The following is a 25579-nucleotide window of genomic DNA, read 5'->3' on the forward strand; positions in this document are numbered from 1 at the left end:
AAAGCATCTTGTGCCTGGGACATGTCAAGGATGAACAGGAGGGGTCATGGCCGCAGCGTGGCAGAAAAGAATTCTGTGTACAAGTACTGCAACATGGGCCACTTGGTTATACATACATTGTCTTGGATATTAGCGCTGTAGCTTAGGGTGTGTTGTGTGTGTCCATGTTCATCCCTAAGTTACAGCGCTAATATCCAAGACAGCACATTTACAATATTCACATGTCGATAAAGTCAGTCAGATCAGTCCTCTGGGATTTCTTGCATGACTTCAAATGTGCCATTCGTGTTCCCAGGTCTCAAGGTTCTTTTTCTTGGTTAACACGGATCCCCCAATAGCCCACAATGACGTCAGGTTCAGGAATCAATTCCTCATGCTTTGTGTGGCAGTTCATCATCTCACCTTGAGCACATACAGCAGTACCCCACTAACTTGAAGCTAAAACCTAAACAAGATTTCAGATAAGCAGAATCGTCAAAATGAAGCCTGTTAGCTTTACGTAGACGACGTGGAGCCTTCCTAAAATGCCAGTAATGGCGACAGTTTCACGTACTAGGCGCATCGCTTTTTACGGGCACAGCACTACTGGCAGTGTGGACAGCTTACCTGAGAGTGCACTGCCATGTTTGTTGCAGGTGCCCACTTGCAACACCTCTTGCACCTCACCATTGGACTATCAAGCCATGATCTCGCTCTTTACGCTGTTGCGACAGCGAGCGTCCTTATCAGGTCTCTCACTCGCTGTTTATGCAGTCCTTATCAAGAAAAACCTGGCAGTAAGCTGGTTGGTTAAACACATTTGACCTTCTTTGTGTGAAGCTAGTTATGCCAAACAAAGCAAGGAAAAGACATGCACAGAGTTTCTTTTCCCATTTTTACTAGACACATTAAGCTTACATGCTCAGGTGAAATGCAAGTTTCTAGTTGCATGTGAAGACTATGTTTGAAAACTTTGATCCAGTACCTCCTCCATGCTTCTTGTTTGTTTTTTTAACTTGTCTTATGAGCTTCAAATACACTTCAAGAAATGTCTAGGGCATGTAATAATGAAAAAAGATGGAGCAATAAGCAGATTTTGCTGCCTACTTATTACTGTGATTTTTTAATGTTGTGGGCATTGTTGCATGCTCTCTTCAGCGGTAATTTACACATTGTGTATTGGGCCGCTATTTGCAGAGTGTTTGCTGGTGGTGTGGGCAAGCCAGACACGAACAAGAGATGAATAGCTGCTGTCAAAGCCAGGAGATCAGCCACGGGTTTTTGGTCTTGTGGTCCTGAAACTCTTGTCCGACTGAGAGCCTGATACAGATATGTGAGAGGTGACTCAGTGCAATATTCAGGCCAGAGTCCTGTGATACCCTTTCGTCAGAGGACTCTGCTGGAGCTTGTAATGCAGTTACTATAATAATAAATAAACTTACAACTAATGCAATTACAATTAATAAACTGGTGCAGTTACGTGCCACTTTAAATCCAGAATACAATACCACATCCTAAACGGAAGTGTTTGTATAAATCTTAAATGAATTTTTGCTTTAACACGGAAACACTTGCAAAAGAATCTGGGTATTTGAAAATGCTAGTGTTTTTGACACCCTGCGGATACTTTCTCACTTAAAAAAGGAGAAAGCATGCTTCAAAGATGTATTTAAAGGAACATCTAGGCATTTTTAAAAACATTTTCTTGACGAATTGACTTTCTTCACACCCAAGAAGTCTTGTAATGAAGCAAAATGGAGGAAGAGTTCCAAGTGTGCCAAGAGGTAGATGTGTACATGCGATAGTCATAATTCTTCCAGTTATGCAGATTTGTATTTTTTTATTGTAAATACATGTGTTTCTTACTTCATTGCCTCCTGAGCACGGTTCTAACAAGTAGCGGACACAGATATCTTGAGGTTGAAAAGTAGTGGCTCTCGTCCTGTTTTATCCATACTGCGCTTCACCTGTACATCTTTTGCAGCAGCGGTCATTTCTTGGCAATGGTACAACTTGTTTGAATGTTCATGGCAGAGGCAGCCTTGTAGCACTCACAGCCCTCTCTAGAGCTTCCCTGTATGCCACCAGAAGTACGTTGGATAGCGAAGCATGGGCACACTTGCTGGCCTCCTTGTCAAACGTGGCCTGGCGAGCGGCGTTGAGGCTCAGCTTGGGCGACGTGCCCACCACAAACGTGAACGGCTGCAAAGCCCAAGTGCGTACTCGGGGCACACCACCTGCATTGAGGAAGTTAAAGGGACACGAAAGAGAAAAACAAATTACTCTTTCACAGTATGCTGCAAGAGGACGCTTGGCAAGTGGGAATACGGGCTTATATGCTCCAAGCATAGTAATTTTTAAAATGCAACATTTTGTACCAGTTATAACTTGCACCCTATTGCTGTACAAATCTTGCTACTATTCAAAGTTGCTGCACTTAACTTTGAACCGAAAAAGTGACGTTCACACATGCCTAGTTCGAATTCTTAAAAATACAGTAAAACTTCGGTGATACGAATCTCGCAGGGTTACCAAAAATATTCGTATCATCTGAAATTCGTATCACCAGAAAACATGGAAAATTAGTATGCGACAAAAGAAAGTTGTCATACGTTTTGATTTAGTGTTTCTCAGGGCCACAGCGACGTCATCAACAGCTCTGAATGATTGCCATTAAAGTTTTTAGACGTCAACAATCATACTTGCACTCGTAAATATACAGTGCATGCGCACGTGTGTAATTAATGAACCACATGTGTTGTGCCCCGTGACCGCCAGCTTCCCCTTCCTAATCTTACTACGCTTTTCTGCATGACACAAAAGTACTGCGGCGAATGTGACTTAAGAAGCGCTTTGCACTCGATAGATAGAGGACAAGCTCCTACACCAAGACCACCCGCTTCGTCTCTTGGGGTCTTCGTCCACCTTTAATGGGACTGCATGACAGTCCCGCAGCCCAAGTTTCAGTCTTGTTTCATAGAACGTCTGATTGCGGGGACATGACTTTCCTCGACGTGGCAGGCACGTGTTGACACAGTACAAAGACGCTGCTGCCTCGAGCACCGGAGCACGCGTCAACGTGTCGGAAAAAAAAAAATCGCGGCGTCAATGTCATCTGTAATCTAAACGCGAAGGCGCCTAAATTCCTCCAAGATTCGCGCGCACTATCTCGGAGGAAACGACGCACCGTTGATGGTCGCGCAGCGCGCATGCCCGCGTCCGCACGTGGCTGCCGCGTCTTCCGCGACAGCGCGGGCAGTACCTGTTCGTACCTGTGCGCTAGCGTACGTTCGTATCAAACGTCGCGGGGTGCAAATCGGTTCGCAACAACCGTGCTCCAATACATTGCAGCCTAATGGCCTTGGCCGGGATCACATAAAAATTCGTATCACCCCGAAATTCGTACGAGCCGTGATCGTATCACCGAGGTTTTACTGTATTGTGCAAGTTAGTTGGGTCATGACAAAAATGCTAATTTTTCTTAATAATATGTGATATATACTATTCAAGAAATTTGATTCGAAATAATCACTATTTGCTTCGAATCTCAAACTTACTATTTGCCTATCCCTACTAAGAATGCATCTCACTTACGTAGATGATAAAAAAAGTATGAGAAAGATGGAGGGGTTCGTGAAGTGGAGGGGTGTGAGGTCACAGGAGTCATAGCCGCCTCGCTTTGTCACCTGAGCTGTTTCAGCCATAAAATTATGAGAGACAGTGGAGAGAAAATAGCTCAAAAAGAGATGTAAGGAAAGGGTACTGAAACTGGAGTGGCTAAGTTGCTGCTCAAGACATCTATGGTGGCAGACAGGCACAGGCTGGAATCGGAGAATGTCATGGTGGCGTAATACAAATGATTTCAAATTTATTGCAACACTTCACTGGTTATTGGTGGAAAAAGTAGGCTGTGTTACAAGAATTGCATTGCTGCTGAAACTTTCGCCATCAACTGAAGTTTTACTCCTAGCAATTTGTTCAAAGTGTACTTGCTAGATAGCTCAAGTTTCTGTTTTAATCATTGATTTTTATTGAAATTTCAAGTACCAACACCCCTTATAGAAGCAAAGAGCTGGGTGTCGGCTTCTTCCGAGTACATTTGCATATTTTAAAACTTTCTGTACCTGGTGTTGAGGTGACTTCCAGGAGTGCGTTCGCACTGAAGGGTGCAGCCTGTAGCACAATGCTCCGGTTGGTGTTCAACAAACTGTCGCCTTTGGCTGAGCCAGCATACGAGACGTGTGCATTGTCTAGTGACACATAGCAACCCACGGTGATGTTCATACCCAACCAGCCAGGAGCTGAGCACTGACCCCTGCAGGAAAGAGCAAATCATACTGAAAATGGGGCTGCCAATGCATATAAGTGAAAGTGAATAATGCTTGTCCTTGTGTATGAATATGTTATAGCCATTACATTTCAGTGTAAAAGAAGTCATTGAAGTGCATAATTGCTATGCCTGAGAAACAAGTCTGAGAAGTGCGCAAGTCCTATGTTCAGTTCTTGAGTGCGAGGCAACATGTTTTATACCCAGCCACCTAAGTGGACGGAATGTAAAAACACTCATTTACTGTTTTCTCAGTTCACATTAAAGTAGTATTCTAGGTCACTAAAATTATGTTGGAACCCTTCAGTATGGCTTCTCTCATAGCCATTTTGTTACTGCAGGGTGGTAGGCAAAAGTTGCATTCACAACTGCAACAGGAAAATAATGTCAGATTTGTTTTTGTAGCACTTGGTCCAGTCATCGAAGTTTAAGCTAAATGCCAATGTGGACCATGACTTACATACATAAACATGGCCAGGCTAACACATCTCTTTTCCCGTTTTCCTCATGTTGGTCTATATTTTGCTCATGTTCACAGCACTTGGCGATGTTTAAATATATTCAAAAAGTTTATTGGGACTCCTTGAATTACCCTCCTTCATTAGTATGGTCTATGACAGAAAGGCACCGATGGATATGAGTATCATAGCAAAATGCTGCATTTGTAACGTGGCTAATGGCAAGCTTAAGTTTTAGCAAGAAGACTTGTGAAGCACTCGTTTTAAGAACCTGTGACTCACATTTTTACTTGAGGCAAGGGGGAATAAAAGCTGTGCTGTAATGCTACGACAGGCTAGTCCAAGTTTGAAATAGCTTTTGGTGTTGACCAAACAGCCCGAGAATAAAACTGCTGCAGCTCGGATATGCAAGAAGAAAACACACTCACAGCAAATTATACGCGCAACAAAAGTTGCGGTGAGCATCTTCATACCAATGTGCCTGTGGTGGATGTTAGCGATGTACTGTACGTTCACACGTAATTGCAGTGTGAGAAGCGAATGAATTTCAGGAAATTCAATATAACTGTAGTAAGCATCTGATCTTCATGTCACATTTTTGTTACGGACAAAAAGAAAGTGGTGTGTTATGCTGTATTTGGGTATCGCTGCAGGGCACCGACAGTGTCAGTATAGCAATGGGAATTAAAAATTAGTAGAAAACTTGAAAAATATTGTGGGGTTTTACATGGTAAAACCATGATGCAAGGCAAGCAGTAGTGAGGGATTTGGGATAAGTTTTGACCACCTGGATTCCTCTAACGTGAACCTGAATCTAGGTACATTGGAGTTCCTGCATTTCACCCGCGTAGGAATGTGTCCACCATGTTCGGGAATCGAACCCACGTCCCAAAGCTAAGCAGTGCAATACCTTAGTCTTTAAGCTACCACATCAAGTTAGTAGGAGCTACTGGCCATAACACTGATCATAAGGGAGCAGGCAGGTGCTAGGGATTACCTGCGAGCTAGTCCGGGAGTGACCAGTCCCAGCAACCGTCCACTGTGCAGCTCCACAGTGACGTCGCGATTGGTGACGGCTGTGCTGGGAACCTTGAATGCACAGTTGGGCACACTGATATTCTCCAAACCCAGGCTGCGAGCATGCAGTGGCACCAGGGTCGTGAGCAGGCTGTCCACATACAGATTGGAATCGACAGGACTCCCTGCTTCTGACCCTGAAGTGACATGGGGAATAAGGCAAGCACGCCAAATTTAGGTGGTGGCAAGTAACCACAGGTTAACAAAATTAACGGAACTAAATCACTAGGAATCGCCAAAATTCAACTCAATCGGGTTCACTCGTACTCACACTTGATAAAATTGCGCTCAGTCAGGCTCAATTGGACTCAATGTCAGCAATACTGAGCTTGGCTGGGATCAACCCAATTTGGGCTCGCCAAAATCCTGCTCAACCAGGTTCACTCATACTTGGACTAATGGTCAGTCTGGGTATGAGTGAGTCAACTTAAGAGTGAGTTTGCCAACCTACGCAATTAACAGATAACGCTACTAGCAACACACCATGATATTTTAGTCGCGTGTTATTTGCTTTTACAAGTTGTTTCTGTTCTTAAAGCTCGTTTTATCACACTATTTTAGGCATCAATTTCATGCTGTGTTTGTTTTTTAAATACACCTTGGCATTTGTTACCATCCTGACTTATTAGTTATCAATTATCATTGAAAAAAGCAAGCTTTACATCCTCCTAGTAAGTACTGGAGAATGGCAACAATTTTAGGATTGTGCATGCTTCCTTTTCAGTAGTGGCGTAGTTGACTTTCGATAGATTGAGTGCATGGGCTTAGTAATAAGCTACTAGGTGTCATATTTGATGGCCAGATTCCTCCATTTTTGGTATTCCTTATTCATTATATTCCTTCATAGCGACGTCATGTGTCATTTCTCCTCAGTATCGGGCTTCCCAGCTCTCACATCTGGAGTATTGAATGAAAATCCTTGAAAAAAATAAATCATTCCAACATACACTCATCTTGGCACGCTCGTTTCAGTCATTTGCTGTGTTTGTAACAAATATCTCTTTCACCAGGATCGCTTTAGATCACTTTAGTTTATTTATATATATGTCTGTTAGTTATCATTAATATTGTGTCTAACAAAGAAAAACGAGCTCTTAAAAAGTAATCATCTTTCCTGTGTGTGTGTGTGTGTGTGTGTGTATATATATATATATATATATATATATATATATACATATATATATATATATATATATATATATATATATATATATATATCCTAGGAAGCACGAAGGGTACCTTGCACAAAGCGCTGTACCTAGTAAGATGAGACATGTTACAGAGATATGTTTTCTCACCTTTCATCATGTAGGCAAGCGTGACCAAACTATACAGGTACCAATGCATTTTCTTGCTTCTTGGTGCAGTGAGACCGCGAGATTCTGTGGCACATAGTTAAAATGACGCAGTCAAGAAAAATTATACCTGTAAAAACTCGCTGCAGGCAACACTAATGAGCACTGATTAGTATCTCGGTACGAGAGGAACATGTTTCAAATGAAGAAAAACCATGACATTAGTAGTATCGATATAATTTAGCAACATCACTTTCTTAACCATTCCTGATACCACAGATTTCGAAAAATGTGTGATGTTTAGTCAACTTTCACATGTCATGTGAACTTCGTGAACTGATATAGGTGAAATAATAATTGTTGAAGGAGCTGCAGTGATCAAATAGCTTGGATGCGAAGCATTGTTCTAGCTGATTTGTAATGTACAGAACTCTTCAAAAGCATTGAATAACTGTAGCAGCCATGTCATATGCCCGTATGGCTGAACTGTGATCATGATCATGCATGATTTAAACATTGCCATATCAGGTTCAGCATTGACATGATAGAAATTTAACATGACACATTGCCGTGTCATGTTAGCGACAAGGCTTTGCCTTAGCACTCAGTTTTCCTCCTTTAAAACTTGTGACACAAGAATGCTACAGCATTACCTTGATGAATAAAGTGCTAACTATATTAACCTTAGTAAAAAGTAAAATCTTTACTATGTCATACAGTTGAGATTAAAAATAAATTAGCTTTCTTCTTACTCCTAACTTTTTCTACATCGTACCATGGAGTATTTTTAGAGAAATTCCAATATTTAAATTAAGTTGACGTGACATAGTTGTCATTCGTAAACCTAAAGTGCAGGGTTAGGGTTTGCTAATGACAATAATTCGTTACAAGATTTTGTACAGGAATTCAATTGCAATACCCATCACTGCTTTGAGATTTCTATTTTGTCTATTAATATACAGTTGACAGTAATGTTTGGATGCTTTGTAGAAAATGCAAGCATCAATGGACGCATTCAATGGACACATTCAAAGTGGCAAAGCCAGAAGTTGTAAGTGCTCACCTCTGTCGAGCTGTCATCTGACGAGACGGTCTCCCACACAAGCTTTTGTTGTCTGCCTGTCACAGTGATAAGTGGGCAGTTGCACTCGGCTAATAGCTGGATGAGTAACTTTATGGCCCAGCCCTAAAACCTTGCCCACCACGACAAGCATTCTGTCGTATCAGCTTATGGCGTAGGCTGCGATGACAACACTGTTGATGCAGATGAGGCAATGCAAGCTGTTGGCTGTTTCTAGCAGATCATGTGGGCGACCAAGTGAAGGCATTACGTAGAGCACAGTTTTGAAACCATAATTAGGCATCGCTTGATAACATAATTGTTCATTCTTATATAAAATGCTGTATGTCTGAAAAACATCTGTACGTCAAATTGACATCATTACAAGTCGATGTAAAAAGCGAGGTCTAAACTTCATGGTACATTATTTTTGCACGTAAAATGTACACGTGAAAAAGTAAGAAAGTAATTGTTTATACCATTTGTTGCAGAATGTGGCACACTTAAAAGATTTATGATTTTTTTTTCTTGCAGCCATCCAACGCACCCTAAAAGTGGAGTTACAATTTTTACTTTTACACAAGACTACTACACTGTACCATTATATTGAAGATTAAACAGCTGGCCACATTGCTAGTATTATGCAGTGATTGAATATTCTTAGCTGAAAGAACTTTACAAGATATGTCCCAACAAAAAATATTTCATCGTGAAAGTACAATACTATACGAAAAAAATGCGCTTCCTTTTGATAAGCTTGAATGTCTTTATGAGGGTGTAAAAGTGCTTGCACAACATAGGGGAAATGGTGCAACTCTGATGGTTGTAGCTGTTGCTTGTGACAAAGCAATACAGAACATTAAATGGTAACATCAAAAGTTAGCATTTAAATGCACGTAAAAGTAGCTACGTAAAAACCGATTTAATTTGGTTTCAGAGGCATTCCTAGAACCACCTTAAAAGGGCCCTGCAACACTTTTTCAGCAAGGTCAGAAAACGCTGCCAGTCGGTAGTCAATGCTTTTGAGAATATGCGAGCCACACATTATAGCGCAGCACGCAGACTGGAATTTACAACGAATTCTCAAAGTCGGGTAGAAATCACTCTCTTTTCTCTCGACAAATGATGCCATAAACCCAAATGACCGCGCCATAAACACAACATCCATGGCCATTGGCTGATTTGAGCATTGTGAGCTGCACAGTTACTGTGGCCACATGCTCACTCGCAATCGCACTGAAAGTAAGCCGCGAATTTGAAGAAAAACAAGAAAGAAAAGAAAGTGCTCAAGGTGATGACGTGCACTGACCAACGGACGTAGCTTCTTGCCTCCTTGTCATCCCGCCCCTGTGAAGCTTTCAGCGAGCTCGCTGGCATGAAAGGAGAAGGGGGAAAGCACTTGCTTAAAGTGTGCGACATACCCCTGTAACTCTGCTTGTACTTGACCGATTCTAAAAATTTTGCGATGATGATTACTTGGACAAGTGTTGCAGGGTTCGTTGAAGTATGACGTGTTTCTCCATCTTTTAGTGCAGGTTTTCCCATCCTCTGCAGTGTATGATTCCCAAGGGTCCCCAAGAGAGTGCGGCATGGTCCAGGAGAACAGCCAGTATTGTAATGTTTGTGTCATGACAGAGACTTCAAGAGTTTTAGTGTAGTATAAGGTGTCTGCATTAGCTTTAATCTGTTCCAGACGCTAACTTGAGAAACATTGGAATAGCTAACTTGAGAGCCATTTGGAATAGCTTTAGTATAGCACAAACAGTGATGTGCCGTAAAGCACAAAACTTAACCATAACAAATGAAAATCTGTTTTGAAAACAGTGCCAAGTTATCATCCATAGTCTATTACCGAACAAAAATGGCTTGGAGCGAAAAATAACCGGGCCATCTACTGTGGATGAACAAGTTGTACAAGGCAGCAGGATGAGACACTGAACATGAAGTGAGTGGCTGTTGCTTCAAAGGTGCTGTTAGGTTTTCCACACTAAATGGCCTTTGCGAGCATTGGTGCCTTGCGCTAAATTCCAAAAGTAGCAAAGTGTGCTAAGCACAAAGCTGTCAGTGTTCTGCACGCGCAGAGTCTGATTCTGCCGTATTATAACATCTAGCATGGTGCCACTTAAGCTATACCAAAACTATCTTTTATTTGGAGGCGTGTTGCAGCCGTGGAGCTGGTTATGTCTTTTGATGAGCTTCGAAAACTTGGTGAATATAGAAAGCGACATTAATGATAAAAATTAATATAATTAACATTTTTGTAACACTAAAAACATGGTATGTTCATGTTGATCTACACTATATATGATAGCCAACATCTCATTGCCATAAACACTTTGAAGTATCCTTTATACACCTGTCACTCTAAAGAGAAGTGATGCAAATCGTCAAGTACACTGTGACAATACGCTGAGTCAAGTGAGAGAGCTTAGGGGACTTTAAACAGACTGTTGTTCAGAAGAGCAATAAGCACTGGAGGTAATTAAAGTTTATCTGTGCTTTATACTGAACCCCTCATTCATTATCCTTTCTGCCCCCCTCCCCTCGTCTTTGTCCCTTTAATTTGTGCGAGAACATGCCATAGTTCCTACTCATACCCACATGTGTTGGTTGCACCCGTCAGATTGTATAAGGCTCTTGTGCTTACGGTAAAGCAGCCTTGCAAGCTGCGCTTGCCAGTACCGTCATTACGTTTCAAATATGCTCACTTGCAAGTGTGAAGTGGTGATGTCGCTGTTACCTGTGTTTTACTTTAGCAGATCACATTTTCACGGAAACACAATTTAGGAAAGTGTCTCATCCTTGAATCAATGACAGCTGTGCTAAATAGATTTTTTTTGGTGTAAAACTTTATTGCCACACAACCATCACTACACACATGACATGCAAAAAATAACACACATCTAGGCAGATGTATATTAGTACTAGGTAGATGTATTGTTATGAAGGTTAATATGTTCATAGACTAGTCAATTTGTTTGCTAAGAAGACCATTCTGGAGGCTAGCATGCAGACTGCCCTGGCATGCCAGGCTTGTGACACTGGATGCAGTATATTGCGTACGGTGCTCACGAACTGAAATGCAACATCAAAGCTTTTAGTATAACGACTGGTATGTACAATTGCCCAAGATAACTGCGTCGTGTCTTTGCGCATCTGGTAATGCTGGCTCTGATGTCAATGCTTGAGCTGAAATTATGCCAATACGACACGATCTGAACACGACAGAAATGAAAGCACATACACTACTCAGCCCCAATTGTCGCATTTCAATCTGTGAGCACCGTACATTTAATTTTAGTCTGCACGTACACATGGGTCATTCCACGCCAAACGTCCCAGCCATTTTGGCAACTATCTCAAATGTACTGAAAAAAAATCGTGCCGATTTATTACGTTGAAAACAGTGAATTGCTAGAATATTTAGGAGAGAAAAAATTTTTTGGTCTTGTGGGTGCCTCCCAAATTTACCAGAATGTCATCTGGGTGTTGCTTGTAAGAAAATTTATTCTGAGAGTATTGTTTCTTGTTTTAATACCAAATTTGGTTTACATATTAAGCAATGGTGTTTGTGTAAGCTGTTTAAAGCACGATAATATTAGTAACATTTTTTCTGCCATATACGCCTCCAGGAATTTCGCCAAAATGTTCTTTGTTTGCATTTTTTCCATTGCGATATTGCGCCTTGTATGAATATACGAGTAATTAATACTTACTCTACAGAAGGTATATTTTGCGATAAAAATATTTTAAGCCCCCTCAAGTTTCTAAACATTACGTGAAAAAATCACGAATTTCAGAAAATCGTCGTTTTGGTCCACATTGAGACGCGATTTACACCACGTGGTGCTCCAACTAAAAATCGGCTTTATACCTAAATCGAAAGCAACTAAAGAGTTCTTCTTACATGGCAAGTTTTATCATTACAATTTTCGTTTTAAGGAAGAAAATAATTTTTGATGTTCCCCATTGATGGCTATCTCCCCATTTGGTCACATGGCAGCTTCCTTATTGATATTCCCAATTGCCGTCAATGGGGAACATCAAAAATTATCTTCTTCCTTAAAACGAAAACTGTAATGATAAAACTTGCCATGTAAGAAGAACTCTTTAGTTGCTTTCGATTGAGGTATAAAGCCGATTTTTAGTTGGAGCACCACGTGGTGTAAATTGCGTCTCAATGTGGACCAAAACGACGATTTTCTGAAATTCGTGATTTTTTCACGTAATGTTTAGAAACTTGAGGGGGCTGAAAATATTTTTATCGCAAAATATACCTTCTGTAGAGTAAGTATTAATTACTCGTATATTCATACAAGGCGCAATATCGCAATGGAAAAAATGCAAACATAGAACATTTTGGCGAAATTCCTGGAGGCGTATATGGCAGAAAAATTGTACTAATATTATCGTGCTTTAAACAGCTTACACAAACACCATTAGATAATATGTAAACCAAATTTGGTATTAAAACAAGAAACAATACTCTCAGAATAAATTTTCTTACAAACAACACCCAGATGACATTCTGGTAAATTTGGAAGGCACCCACAAGACCAAAAAATTTTTTCTCTCCTAAATATTCTAGCAATTCACTGTTTTCAACGTAATAAATCGGCACAATTTTTTTTCAATACATTTGAGATAGTTGCCAAAATGGCTGGGACGTTTGGCATGGAATGACCCACATGGTATTAGGCAGGTGTGCACATGTGCTGTAAACACTGGTCAGAAAGTTATTGCAGTGTAAGGACTGAAAACACGAAAGGCTATAAATTTATTACAGAGAAATTTTACAGTGAGGACAAGACACCTGGCTGCTTACAGTATGATACAAGAGAATAACATAAGTTTGGCAGTAGCCAAGTCACCAAGTGTACAGGTTCTCAAAATAAAATGCACGAGAAGTCTAAGCACAGTGTGTCAGTCTACGCAAGAAATGTTAAGTGCTTGTATGTCTAAGCTAGAATTGCAGGGCAGTTCACACTTCACTGCAAAATGAGGGAAGAGAGAACAACTGTGCTTGCAATAAAATAAAAATTAAAGAAGTCGTATTTTTGCACATCCCCATTCACACAAATTAACATTAATTTATGTAGGCTAGCTGAATATAGTTATTCTGAAAATATTCCTGCTAGCATGTGCTATGCATTAAAAACATCTTTAACAAAATATGTATAGTTGGTTAAATACCCCCCTGACTTTGTACTTACTCAGAAAGAATACAAGCAAAGAGTTTTGAATATATTTTGCATGTTTGTCTACATGACAAGGATGCCACAAGGACCGGTCCATAACAAATGTACATTAACTAAACTTCTTGCAACTTTCTGTGGTTATTGCTATTACAAAGGTCAACAACTCAAAGCAATGGAAGCAAAGAAAAAAAGAAAGCTAAGCAAAAAAACAAATGTAACACACAAATTTAGGTTACCAAGTCCACACGAAGTAGCTGGTATCTAGTAGGCAACACGCCAGTGATAACAGACTGAAGCAGATTAGGTAATGCCTTCAGAGGCCACCTGATAACAAATTCACCACAGTGAGGAAGATAGCCGTCCACCGGGAAAATGCATGGTTGCTTGGCAAGTGCATGCACACACACACACACACGGACAGCAGTCATCAGATGGCCTGAGCCATGTGCAGTGGTGTTAACATCAGCTCCATGACGGCATCCTTGAGGTTGGCACCACGGAGGTTTGCTTCGTGTAAGTCACTTCCAGACAGGTTGCAGTTCTGCAAGGTCAGTTGTGACTGACATTGAATGCTAGTCCACGCTTATATGCCTGTGACCTTTGTTGCATAGACAGCAACTGCACCAAAGCTGAGCCTGCCGGAATGTCACAGTATCGCATAGAACACAGATGCACCACTATACTACCAGTGATCCATCAAAAAGTCCTGTGCCATTGCCTTGCAGAAAGTGTTAATGCATAAAGAACATGCCACAACAGTATAAACGTACAGCAGTTCGTGTCTAAACTTAAAGGGGCCCTGCAACACTTTTTCAGCATGAAAGAAAACGCTGCCGATCAATAGCTGAGGCTCCTGAGAACATGCGAGCCAAACATTATAGTGAAGCACGCGGCCTGGAATTTACAATTGTCAAATTCAGCTAGAAATTGCTCTCTCTTCTCTCTACAAATGGTGCCATATACCCAGAGAACTGTACCATATACTCAAATTCATGGCTACTGGCTGATTTAAGCATCGTGAGCTGCATAGTTACCGTGGCTGCCACGGGAGGCCGCCACGTGCCCGCGCACTCACTACCACATTGAAAGTAAGTCGCACATTTGATGAAAAAAAAAAAGAAACAGTGCTCAAGGTCATGACATGCGCGTGATGTAACTTCTTTCCCCCGTGCCATCCCTCTCTGCTTAGCATTCAGCGTGCTTGTCGGGACGAGAGAACAGAGAAAGCAATTACAGATATCAGATATCGCGCACAACCTACGCCCAGAGTTGAAACGAAACTGCTGAGTTGAAACGGAACTGCTGCTGCTGAATAAACCTGGCTTGCTAATGCACAATCATGGAACGCGACCACTAGAGCACTGCACGGGCCGATTTTTCCGGCCCGGGCCCGGCCCGGCCCGAAAACGCCATGCTCCGGCCCGCCCGAGCCCGGCCCGGTATTCTTAAATGTGGCCCGTACCCGGCCCGGGCCCGAAAGGTTTGGGCCCGGCCCGGCCCGTTTCAGCTAGTTATGCCTTGAGCATAAAGGAGGCACTGTCCAACCTTCGGTTATTGTGAAGATACCTGCCGCACACAAGATATTTTCTAGAGAATGTTTTAGGAACTTCTTTCAGTGTCACAACTTTCACCGGTACTGTGCCTACTTTCGGTGAATTACGCGCGTAACACTCTTGCGAAATGATTGCAGGGCAATATAAAATATAATTAGTCATAGCTGGCTATTTCATGTACGCACGCAGTGCTAACCACGCAATCTCATTTTTGCATTTCAAAGAACAACCACAAAATATAATACCTGCATAAAGTGGAGAAAAACGCATGGCAGAAACTTTTTGGTTGAGTCTACATCAACTGCATACGAGCTAGGGCTGTTGAGTAAAAGTAGCAAGTCTCCTGCAAACTTCATCTATTGCACAATGCAATGAAAAAAAAAAACGTGCTCTAGCTGCTTCTGGGAGGAATACGCCAGGCTGGGCAGCGTTACATAAATTAAAGCTGTCATGTTGACGCCTCGGCAGGCAACTGCACCCAACCTACACTACGTTTTCGTGTTCAAAACAACAAGGTTCTTTGTCCCACCCTTCTTCCCCGAGTCACCGCCACCGCCACTCGGGGAAACGAGTGTCTCTATGGTCTGGCGCATCACCACTAGTGTCTGGCGCATCAACAACGGCGTTTGCCCTGGGTTAAGAGTCGCTCCGCATCCAGCACTTAAAATGCACGAAAAACAGCTCCTGAGATATTAATGACTCACAAGTCGCGTTGGCCAGTCTACGGGCATGCGAGCGTAGCTGCATACTCGGAATGTTTCCCTAGATACCAGCGCGCACATCTTATATACACTAATCTAGGCAGTTTACAGTTGCTTTCCTTACACGGTACCCAAGAACATCTTTCACTCACTATAATGGCGGAAGCTTATATTAGGCGTTTCTTGAAATCCCGAGTAGCATACCGATGGAGCAAAATTGTAGACGTCTTGTACTGTGCAATTTCTGTGCACGCCAATGCACTCCAGGTGGTTTAAATTACCCGGAGCCCTCAACAACGGCGTCTCATATTCGCCGCGAGATCGGGCTGCGACAGCATGCGACAAATCTCTGTAACTCCTTTCCTACTCCACGGATTCGAAAAATTTTTGCGGCAGTTGATATTTGAGGCAATAAACTCCTTTAATAAAGCCATTCAATGGTTACTTGAAAATATGTTGCAGGGCCCCTTTAAGTTTAGCACTTGTGTGTGACATTCTATTCATTTTGTCAGCGCTGCACAGTCACTGGTGTCAACTTACACACTATAGTGGTCAGTCAATGCTGTGTTGGTCTACCGTATGCTTCACCTAATCCTTTGCATTGTTCATTTATCGTTTGGGCAAATAAACTTTGTAGTATTGTTAATATATGCCATTTTGCATTCTATAAAGCGGTATCATTCTTCAAAGGCAGTGGTTAAAGGCAGAGCAATGGAATGGTAAAATATTGTGACCTTCACTTGCATTTCTTTCACAGATCAATATAAAGGCTTAATTCAGTTAATTAGCATTTATGATTGCACTATAGTGGAAATTGAGATCGCTTGTCACAGTTGGAAATCTACCTCACTGAAGAGCTCGGTGATTTATTCAGTGCATCTTCTGTCACAGCCGCTCAACTTATTTACATTGTCTTTCTGTCTTACTGAGCAAACCTGCAGAACAACAGCCCTCTTTTAAGTTATCTGGCAGGTCTGATCTGATATCTGTGATAGAATGCAGCCAATTAGTATGTACGCATGATGTTGTAGATCAGTAAAAAACAAGATGACAAGGACAAAATGAATTATTTAAACAAGACTGAGCAATGTCCCACCTGCCACCAGCACTGTCTGGTTTTCATTATAGCTGACAGGCAGGCCAGTTAGTGTGCACAACTTATGTCTGAAAAATATTTCAGTGCCCCACCAACAGTACAGGAAAATTATAACATTGTTTCTGTCTTCTCCGGTGAGTTAACACTTTGTCGTGTCAAATCATGTTGAAATGTTTTAATAAGCTTGGCAATTGTAGCTTGATCTAAAATTTTGATTTCAGTTTGCAGTGCTGGGCTTCTGGTCAGTTACGTGTGCAAGTTTTAACAGAGAGCAGTGGACAAATTAACCATATGATGACAACGACACAATGTCACAGAAGAGAGGTAACAATGATTGCAATATATAATTGATAATGCAAGAATGACATGCCTCGAGATCAGCACCAGCAAGAATGGCTTGGCGCAAATGGCAGTTCTGCAGATTGGCATTCTTGAGGGTTGCAACTCTGAGGTTCACCCCAGCCATTTGGCTGCCATCCAGATCTGCATCCTTCAGATTCACACCTGAAACACACCAACAACACTGAATGAATTGCAAGCCAAGATATGTGCAGCACTTTTAATGTGTTAGCATGTGTGCGGCAATATGTGTGTGCGTGTACAGTGATCTGTGCTTCAAGCTGAAGCACAGAACAGAAAACGCATGTAACGTGCCACACATCTACACTTGTTACGTTCTAGGCGGAAGACAGTGACTAGTTGGAATCTGGTTAGTGCTAGAAATATGTCGAAGCTGAGAGCACCTTGTAATTGAGAGCTGTCAATGAATTCATTGCATGCTGATGGCGAAAATCCAGCGAAAAATTGTTTCTTGTGGATGAACCTAAGAGTAAATTTTAGCAGCATTGCAAGTTATTAAAAATTCAAAATTTTCTCCGAGACTGTGCTATGCAGTAGCATCCAAACCACTGTATGTCTTACTTGCAGCATCACTATAGTGTTTAATCAAATTCCCAACTGGCAATGAGCCAGTACCGTGTCCTTAACTCAAGCTCTACTAAAATGCATTGTTGTAGTACTGAATATATAGGTTTAGGCGCTGCCACTGTATGCTACTTGAGTGTTCCAAGTGTATGTGAATTGAATGTACAAAGTGATTTGCTACGGTATCACAGCATTGATTTTTACCCTACCTGTCCCCCAAAAAAAGGGTGTTTAGAGACTGCCGCCCATGGTGTCCTCCATAAGAGAGACGAAAGCTGTAAACTTATTGAAAAGGATACCACATTTTTGTACAAGTATAATCTGACCTGTGAATATGGCACTGATAATAATCTCTACTAGTCTTTCTCTTTCCATTTCTGCAGAGGGAACAACACATAAACGTGTGGTGGTGTGAAATGCGCCAGTTACCTTCCAGGTTGGCACTGTTACCAGCGGGGTCCTCCATGTTGCAAGAACGTAAATGCGCTGCCTCCATGTTGGCACACATCATTTTGGCTCCAACCAGTTGGGCACCCTGATTGACAACAAAAAGGGGTGACAGCTTGGATCATTGCTCATATCCTTTTTGTTCATATCCTTTTTTTAAGCAAGTAAAGGGGTATTCAGACGGGGGAGAAATGCTGGGGGGAGACGGGGGGATTGCGGATCACGTGACCGCGACGTCACGGATTAGCGAGTGGGCGTGACCCCCCCCGCGCCTCCTCGGAGGAGACGGGGAGGAATTCATCACGTTTTCCCCGAAAGGACAAACGATCCCCCGGCGGTGGGGGATGTGGCGGAATTTCGGGCTCTTGTTAGGCCACATTGTTGCACTTGCTCCTGCAGAGAGCGGCAGTGGGTTTCCAGTCTGCAGTTGGGGTCATCTGTAGCTGGGGTCATTGTCGTCAGCAGCTGGTGAAACGGGCGGTACAAGCCACAGGAGTAGTCTGGTAACACTGGTCTCCCCCTCCGTTCGCCCCGTCCGTGTGAGTGGGGGGCATTTGTGGAGACTTTTCCTCGCGAGCTGACGTCACTAGGCTCCGCCTTTACCCCCCGAGCATTTCTCCCCCGTCTGAATACTCCTTAAAGCACACACACTTATTTAGCAATGTCATTCTGTGAATGTTACAACATGTGCAAGCAGGCAAGTTGGAACTGCACATCGCAATTCACGTGATGCGAAAAAAAAAATCACAATGCTAAACATGATTTACACATAGAACTACATTTCGCTATGCAAATATATTACAGTACTACTGAATTCATCACTTTACGCAAGGAGATTAAATGAATGACTGTAAAACATGACATACACAAGGAAATTCATGGCTCTGTGTGCATATACTACAAAACTGCTGAATTATAGAGAACTAACAGACAATAATGCCAAAGAAAGTATAGGGGATGTTATTCATTGTAATTAGGATAAAGTGTGAAGAAAGTAAAGTGGACGAAAAGATAACTTGCTGCTGGCAGGCACTGAACCTGCGACCTTTGAATAACGTGTCCGATGCTCTACCACTGAGCTCAGTGGTAGAGCATCGGAAGCGTTATCACCAGTTCTGTCGGTGGGGTCTGAACCCACAACATTCGAAGGTTGTGGGTTCAGATTACACTGACAGAACTGGTGATTTTTCGTCCACTTCAGTTCATTTCAATTTATGTCATAAATACTACGCTATAGTGACACAAAACAATTAACATCCTCTGTGCTTTCCCTGGCCTAACTGTCAGTTCGATTCATTTGGTTGCTTGTGTCTAACAGTGCTGCCTATGGCACTTTAAACATGTTTTGTAATTACTTCATTCCTGCTTTTAGTATCCTGCTGGAGAATGCAGTGTATCGTGAGTGTAAACTAATAAACTGAAGATGCGGGCCCCCTTGCTCACCTCAAGGTTGGCCAGGGTGAGGTCAGCACGCTCAAGGCAACAGTAACTGAGGTTGGCCCACGTTAGGCGACACTTGCGCAGGTTGGCCCACTTGAAATTGATGTGCCGCAGGTCCAGCCGGGACAGGTCAGCGCCAGACAGATCCACACCCTAGAGTGTAAGCAGTTTTATTCTTACTGCAGAACAATCTGTGCAGTAAGATGTGTGGTGCTTCATGCTGTATCACTTATACATTTCCTGCAATGAACCTCGTGGATAACATATATAAAAAAAATTGGTTCCCTGTTGTTTTCTGCTTTCCAGTGCGCTGAAGATGGAAGGATTACATGAAAAACATTTCTTTTCAACTGACTGAATTATACAAGCCATATGATAAGGGTTTCAGCATTTAAAGGAGCTTGCTGGGCTAGTTGCAATACTGAACTTTGATGCATTTGCAGAAGTAAGAACGCTGGTGCAACATTCTCACTGCTCCTTTTTCTTTCCGTTTCTGCATGTTTTTTTTTTTCTATTTCGATTAAGTGCCAGAAATGCATCAATGTTCAGGTTTCAGCATCATGCTACTATTTCCTATCCTTACTGCCACTCTGGCCATCTGTGAGCCTTCACACAGAAACTGATCTCTGCCTGACATGTGCAAGGTGCGCATAGGCTTGCGTGCATAAGGCTGGCAGGCATAGGTGATTGTAGTGGTAACACGAAGTGGTTGTGCTATTCCAGAATGGTCCAACATTAAATGCAGGCACATGACAATGGCTTCAAAAGTTAGTGGCGTCTATTGACGCGCCACTTCTTTTGCAGTCATGCAGCAAGTGTAAGACCGCAAGTACGTCACCGCCAACTGGGAAATGGGGTACATTCCAAAAGCAATGGTTTGGCACATGCTATACCTGCCTGAAATCGCAGTTCCGACAGGTGGGACGTTCTGGTGAGGACGCGAATGACATCTTGTCTTGTCAGTGGAAGGCAGTCACCAGGATCGCACTCACTCTGCTGTTGGGGCAGGGTGGTGAAACAACAATTTTACATGAGTGACCAAGGAGTCAGCAGGTCCAGAAATGTATTGCTAACTAGCACTGACAACTTCAGGGGCAAGTAGTGCAGACGCAGAGCAAGAACCCTGTACGAAGACAAGCTCCCTGTTGGTGGAACTGCAAACATGTATATAACGTCAAATATATGTATATAGCTAATATAAAGTCAAAACGAAGCTACTGAGTGCCGCATCTGCTGTGGACGAAACCGTGGTCGCTAAAGACATGATCATAGTGTCCATGCAGTTCTGAAGGCACGCGCACAACCTACGCCCAGAGTTGAAACGAAACTGCTGAGTTGAAACGGAACTGCTGCTGCTGAATAAACCTGGCTTGCTAATGCACAATCATGGAACGCGACCACGCCTTTCTGAAGGCCCGCAGCCGTTTTGGTTTTTCGTGAACGCCATTTTCACTCCTTTGCGTCGCACATGTGCGGCAATTTGTGCTTGGCACACTCCGAGGATTTTCCGAATTAACCGGGTTGCGGTCAAATGTGACCGAATCAACGAGAGTTTGATGCAAGCACATATGCTTGCCGGGACTGAAAAACTCGTCCGAATTATCTGATTTTTTAAATTAATGGGGGTCAAATTAACGCGCTTTTACTGTATAACATACGCATACTATAGTCCAAATTAAGCACAGCAACAGAGCTAACAATTATCGCCTGAATCAAAATGACACTATTAAATCTTGGGAAAATCCACTATGCATCAAAGTACAAACCAAACATGCTGGTGCATTTCATAGGATTACACTGTAAAATGCCGAGCAAGCACCCCCCCTACAATGAAGGATATTCCGACCAGATTTGGAGGGGGGGGGGGGGGCGCTTGCTCGGTCCCGAACCGAAATTCAAGATGGCGGCGGGAGAGCCGCTCAAAATAAAAAAAAAATGCCCAGCCATGTTTCTCATGAAATGGTTTATTTATTTACTGTTTTTATTCCCCGTGGTCACTGTCAAACCATTGAAGCAGCGACCGGTTTGACCAATATACATCTGGCCACATGACAACGGAATTTCATAAACAACATTAGATACGCATTCAGTGTACTGATTCTTATGATTCTTTTTACACAAGCGATGCTCGTCTTGAAAAAAAAAGTGGCCGCAGGGGAGGAGGGGGAGGGGGGGCCACTTGCTTGGTCATTGGCGCTTATTCGAGATCTCCCGAAAAAGGGAGGGGGGCGCTTGCTCGGGTGGGGGCACTTGCTTGGCATTTTACGGTAGTGTTGGTGTTGTAGACGTGAGATTGCCTCATGTGCTGAATAGTGAATTCCATGTGACAACATATGGCAAGATGTCACGAGAACAGTGTGAATATATTGCAAAGCATGGCACAAAGGCATGTTGCAGCATTGATTGAGTTGTAATGTCTATGGCAACACATAGATTGCTTCATATCTCAAATAGAATGCTGTTTACCTGACTAATCCGTTCCAGCTCTGGAATGACAGATTCAATTCCGTAAAACTTTGCTTCTTCTAAGACACCTGTAATGTAACATGATGTATTAACAATGATTTCTGTATTTGTAAATGAAAATGTAAAATGCACAAATGTTTTCATTGGACAAGAGATAGATGAGCAGAAAGGAAGTTGAGTAACTAAAAAAGAACAGACAGGACATTTTGAATAGTGGAATATCCTAATTGACTAAATTAAATTAGAGAAAAGCAATCACCAAATATCACATTGAATATCTTCTTTCTAAAGCAACATGAAATATGATATTCGCACAAAGTTATTGTAGGCCTATGTATACACTGATATGTATTTGTGAATGTGATGCCATTCACAAATACATGGAGTAACTAAGGAGTTTGTAACCAATATGTAACTGTTTTCAACCACATAGAGGACTATTGCAGTGATAGTAATGAAACAAGGAAACAGCATGTTGCCTGATGCACTTACTGCGTTTTGTCAACTGGAAGATAAAAGTGTAACGCTAAAGCAGTATACACAGTTTTAGAATGATATGAAAGCAAGGTGACGCTAGCCAAACAATAAATAAGAACAAATGAGTAGTTAGTCTGTTAAAAAAGCCAGTCTTATTCAATGACTGGAAATTACTGAGCAGGAGTGACCTACTCTACGGCTCAGAAAGTGGCACCTTTGAGCAACAACTGCAGAATCATCTGGAGCAGTCAACACAACCATTGTTTCGTCTCACTAGACTACAATATGTGTTTTTGCACCTTGTGTGCTTGAAAGAAATTAATGGTATTCTACAATTTCAAAGAGTGAATTGCTGAACTGAACCAACTATTCAATTACATATTCAAAATTTTGAATATCTGCACATTCCTGATGTTCACGAGTGCAACAATCTCAACATCACATGTCGTTGCACTCACCCCGTGGTGAAACCCCTCGATCGAGAATAAGCTGCCCGTGACGAAGGTAGTTGAGCAATGGTTCAAAGTAGGTAGGGCTTCGATCAACCAAGTAAGCCCCGTGGTGATCCTTGGCACTTGGCCATACCGTTCCATCAGCACCTTCACTGAACAGACGCCCAAGCATAGAATGGGGCTCTTTGGAAACCAATGTGCTCCTGAAAGGACAGGAAATTTTTTTTAGTTTGAGCCACAGATTCTTACGCAGTAAATACCAAATAACTACGGCAGTGCTGCTAGGAAATTCAATCCCCATGCGAGGAATGTGTCACACTGCATAGATTATTTTGGAAATCATTCCAACTCAAAACCTTCTACATTGTTTTGTGGTGAACAAGAAGCAGGTGTCATACATTGAAATTACATAATGCGAATGAAATTGCTTACTTTGGTGAATCGCTATTTCACATGGGGCCAGACCCCCTTTTAAATCTCTTCAATCTAGGTGGAGATGCCTAGTACCGATACAGTCTTTGGCTATGGGACCTCCTTCGGTATACTAAATATACTCGTAAAATTACTGAAAGTTTATTATTAAATTTTGACTCTGAAAACTTCTTGCTTTACTTGTGCACATGCTACACAAGTATACGTAAGCAATGGAAATTATATTTTTATGGAGTAAAAAGTATTTGTTTGTCAATTTTACATTGTCAACTCAAAAAAGAGATATCTCTTGCAAGAGACAGCTACTATGACAACAGAAGGGTACCTTGTAGTGGCAAAGTGCTTTCCACCAACGTTGAGCAATACCCAGTCTGGCTTTTCAGGGGCCAGGCACTGTGGAGCTGCAAATAAGATGTCTATAAATATGCACGTGCGCACACGCAGTAATAACAAGCTGAAGTAGACCTCTACTGTTTGCTTTAAGTCTGCGAGCTGCACTGTGTCATCTCCAGATTACGTGATATGTACTCACTTTTTAGCAACAGTAGCAAATCCTAGCATTTTTATGAGCTATAAAAGACATCATCGTTTCAAAGGGAAGCAAAAACTGATAGTCATCGTGCCATGATGTTATGCCCGATGACGCTATTGAAAAATCTTAAGTGGTAGGGATGGTCCGTTACTTCTACATGCGACAGACATATATGCTTAAGCACAATGGTTGACACACAAGAATAAAACAATGCAATGTTCAATGCACATAGTTTAAAAAGCATGTCCACTTTTGATGTGTTTCGTGGATGAGAGGCATAGGAACAAGGTTGGCTGACTCTGATGGCAACTATTTGCACACACATAGGTCCTAGCGATTATACTGCGGTAGGATGCCATTCTGCAGAGGCTGTTTCGGTTCAGTATAGCAAATGCAATACTGTAGTGACGCCCTAGGAGGCAGATCTTCGTCTTCAGCATGCCATTTCCATTATGGTATTTGACAAAAAACTGGCAGACAGCACATCATCTACCAGGTACAGAAGTCTTTTGAAACTTACCTAAATGTCATGCATTATGACAGTGTATAGGGATTCATTCAGTTGTTAGTGGCAACGCCCTATCTCTTCGTTTCTGTAGTAATTTGTAGCACTGTGATTCGAAAGTGAACCAGATATAAAAGTATTATGTCGTTAATTGATCGATTAGTCGTACAATCGCAACCACGATGATTGCTACGAGAAGCGAAGCTGTTGTAACGATAGGCCCATTCTCGAAAGTTCACAAACAACAATATGGCGCGCGGACTGTTTACATTCAGATAGCGGATGTGTGAACACGAAAGTGTTTAATGCTCCTCCGTCCGCTTGCTTCTCAATCGTTGTATAAATCGCTATAGCTTACCAATGAAGCTTTCGCCGGATGAGACGAACAAGGTCTCTTCGTCTCTGGAAAATATCAAGCACGATTGAATGCACCGTAAGAAACGATGCAAATAAAACGGTAAGGCAAGTAAGCACTACACGAAACGCAGTAGCTTGTTGCGGAGGTCGGTACTTGCCTTATTAAACTTGTATCGTCGATCTCTCCACCTTTGCTTGTAAACAGCCGTTTAGCTTGAATGCCGAACTTGGCACTGATGGCTTTCAGCAGCTCGTCTAAAGTCCGAGGAACCAGGACCACCTTACGACGAAAAGGAGATGTGAAAGGCGTTGCAAAATCAACAATTCACTCATGACATGGCTTCGCGCATGAAGTCGCCAATTATTAGCCACCATATGTTCCTTACTAGAGTGTCTTAACTGTACACAACAAGTAACGATGAGTATGTTTCGCTTACCTTTCCATCGCGACCTGCTCCGTTTCGGTACACAACCACACGCACAGTCTTTTCTTCCGCAGGCTGTTCGCTTTCCATTGATAAAAGATTAAGGGTAAAGAAATCTGCTCACTCAGTTTACAAGCGACATAACAGTTACGATCAGAACGGGGCAGCAACTACGAGTCGTTTGCAAAATAAGCAAAACTGTCTGCAAGCGTAGCGGCGATGCGACGGCTGGAAATGGCTCCGTATCGGATTGTCTTGGATGCGTTGATACCGTTTACATTTGTGTCCTCAAAATGTATGTGTTATCTCTTTTCGTAATGTTGTTACGTAAGTAATGTCCAAATACAAAATACGAGATCCGCAGCACGTACGTATGAA

The 25579-nt window shown here is 42.2% G+C and overlaps 2 protein-coding genes across 3 annotated transcripts; both read right to left on the reverse strand.

Moving 5' to 3' along the window:
* Positions 1-1822: 1822 nt before the first annotated feature.
* Positions 1823-8305, reverse strand: LOC119404544 (uncharacterized). The gene is made up of 5 exons (XM_037671081.2): positions 8200-8305; positions 7140-7223; positions 5762-5978; positions 4104-4294; positions 1823-2216 (listed from the first exon to the last, which is right to left on the reverse strand). Exons 2-5 carry the CDS (start codon positions 7186-7188, stop codon positions 2005-2007), a joined length of 669 nt encoding a protein of 222 aa, XP_037527009.1. The 5' UTR covers positions 7189-7223; positions 8200-8305; the 3' UTR covers positions 1823-2004.
* Positions 8306-12950: 4645 nt separating this feature from the next.
* LOC119404545 (BTB/POZ domain-containing protein KCTD9) lies at positions 12951-25463 on the reverse strand. 2 transcript variants are annotated; one of them, XM_037671083.2, is made up of 11 exons: positions 25214-25463; positions 24935-25056; positions 24778-24821; positions 23708-23783; positions 22957-23153; positions 22022-22089; positions 20453-20551; positions 19559-19708; positions 18098-18203; positions 17115-17248; positions 12951-13935 (listed from the first exon to the last, which is right to left on the reverse strand). In XM_037671083.2, the coding sequence occupies exons 1-11, from the start codon at positions 25289-25291 to the stop codon at positions 13822-13824; spliced, it is 1188 nt and encodes a 395-aa protein (XP_037527011.1). In that variant the 5' UTR covers positions 25292-25463; the 3' UTR covers positions 12951-13821. The 2 variants fall into 2 exon arrangements, with proteins under 2 accessions (XP_037527011.1, XP_037527012.1); XM_037671084.2 differs by lacking the exon at positions 20453-20551.
* Positions 25464-25579: the final 116 nt, after the last annotated feature.

Source organism: Rhipicephalus sanguineus, chromosome 9, assembly GCF_013339695.2.
Source record: "Rhipicephalus sanguineus isolate Rsan-2018 chromosome 9, BIME_Rsan_1.4, whole genome shotgun sequence".
NCBI classification, from domain to species: domain Eukaryota; kingdom Metazoa; phylum Arthropoda; class Arachnida; order Ixodida; family Ixodidae; genus Rhipicephalus; species Rhipicephalus sanguineus.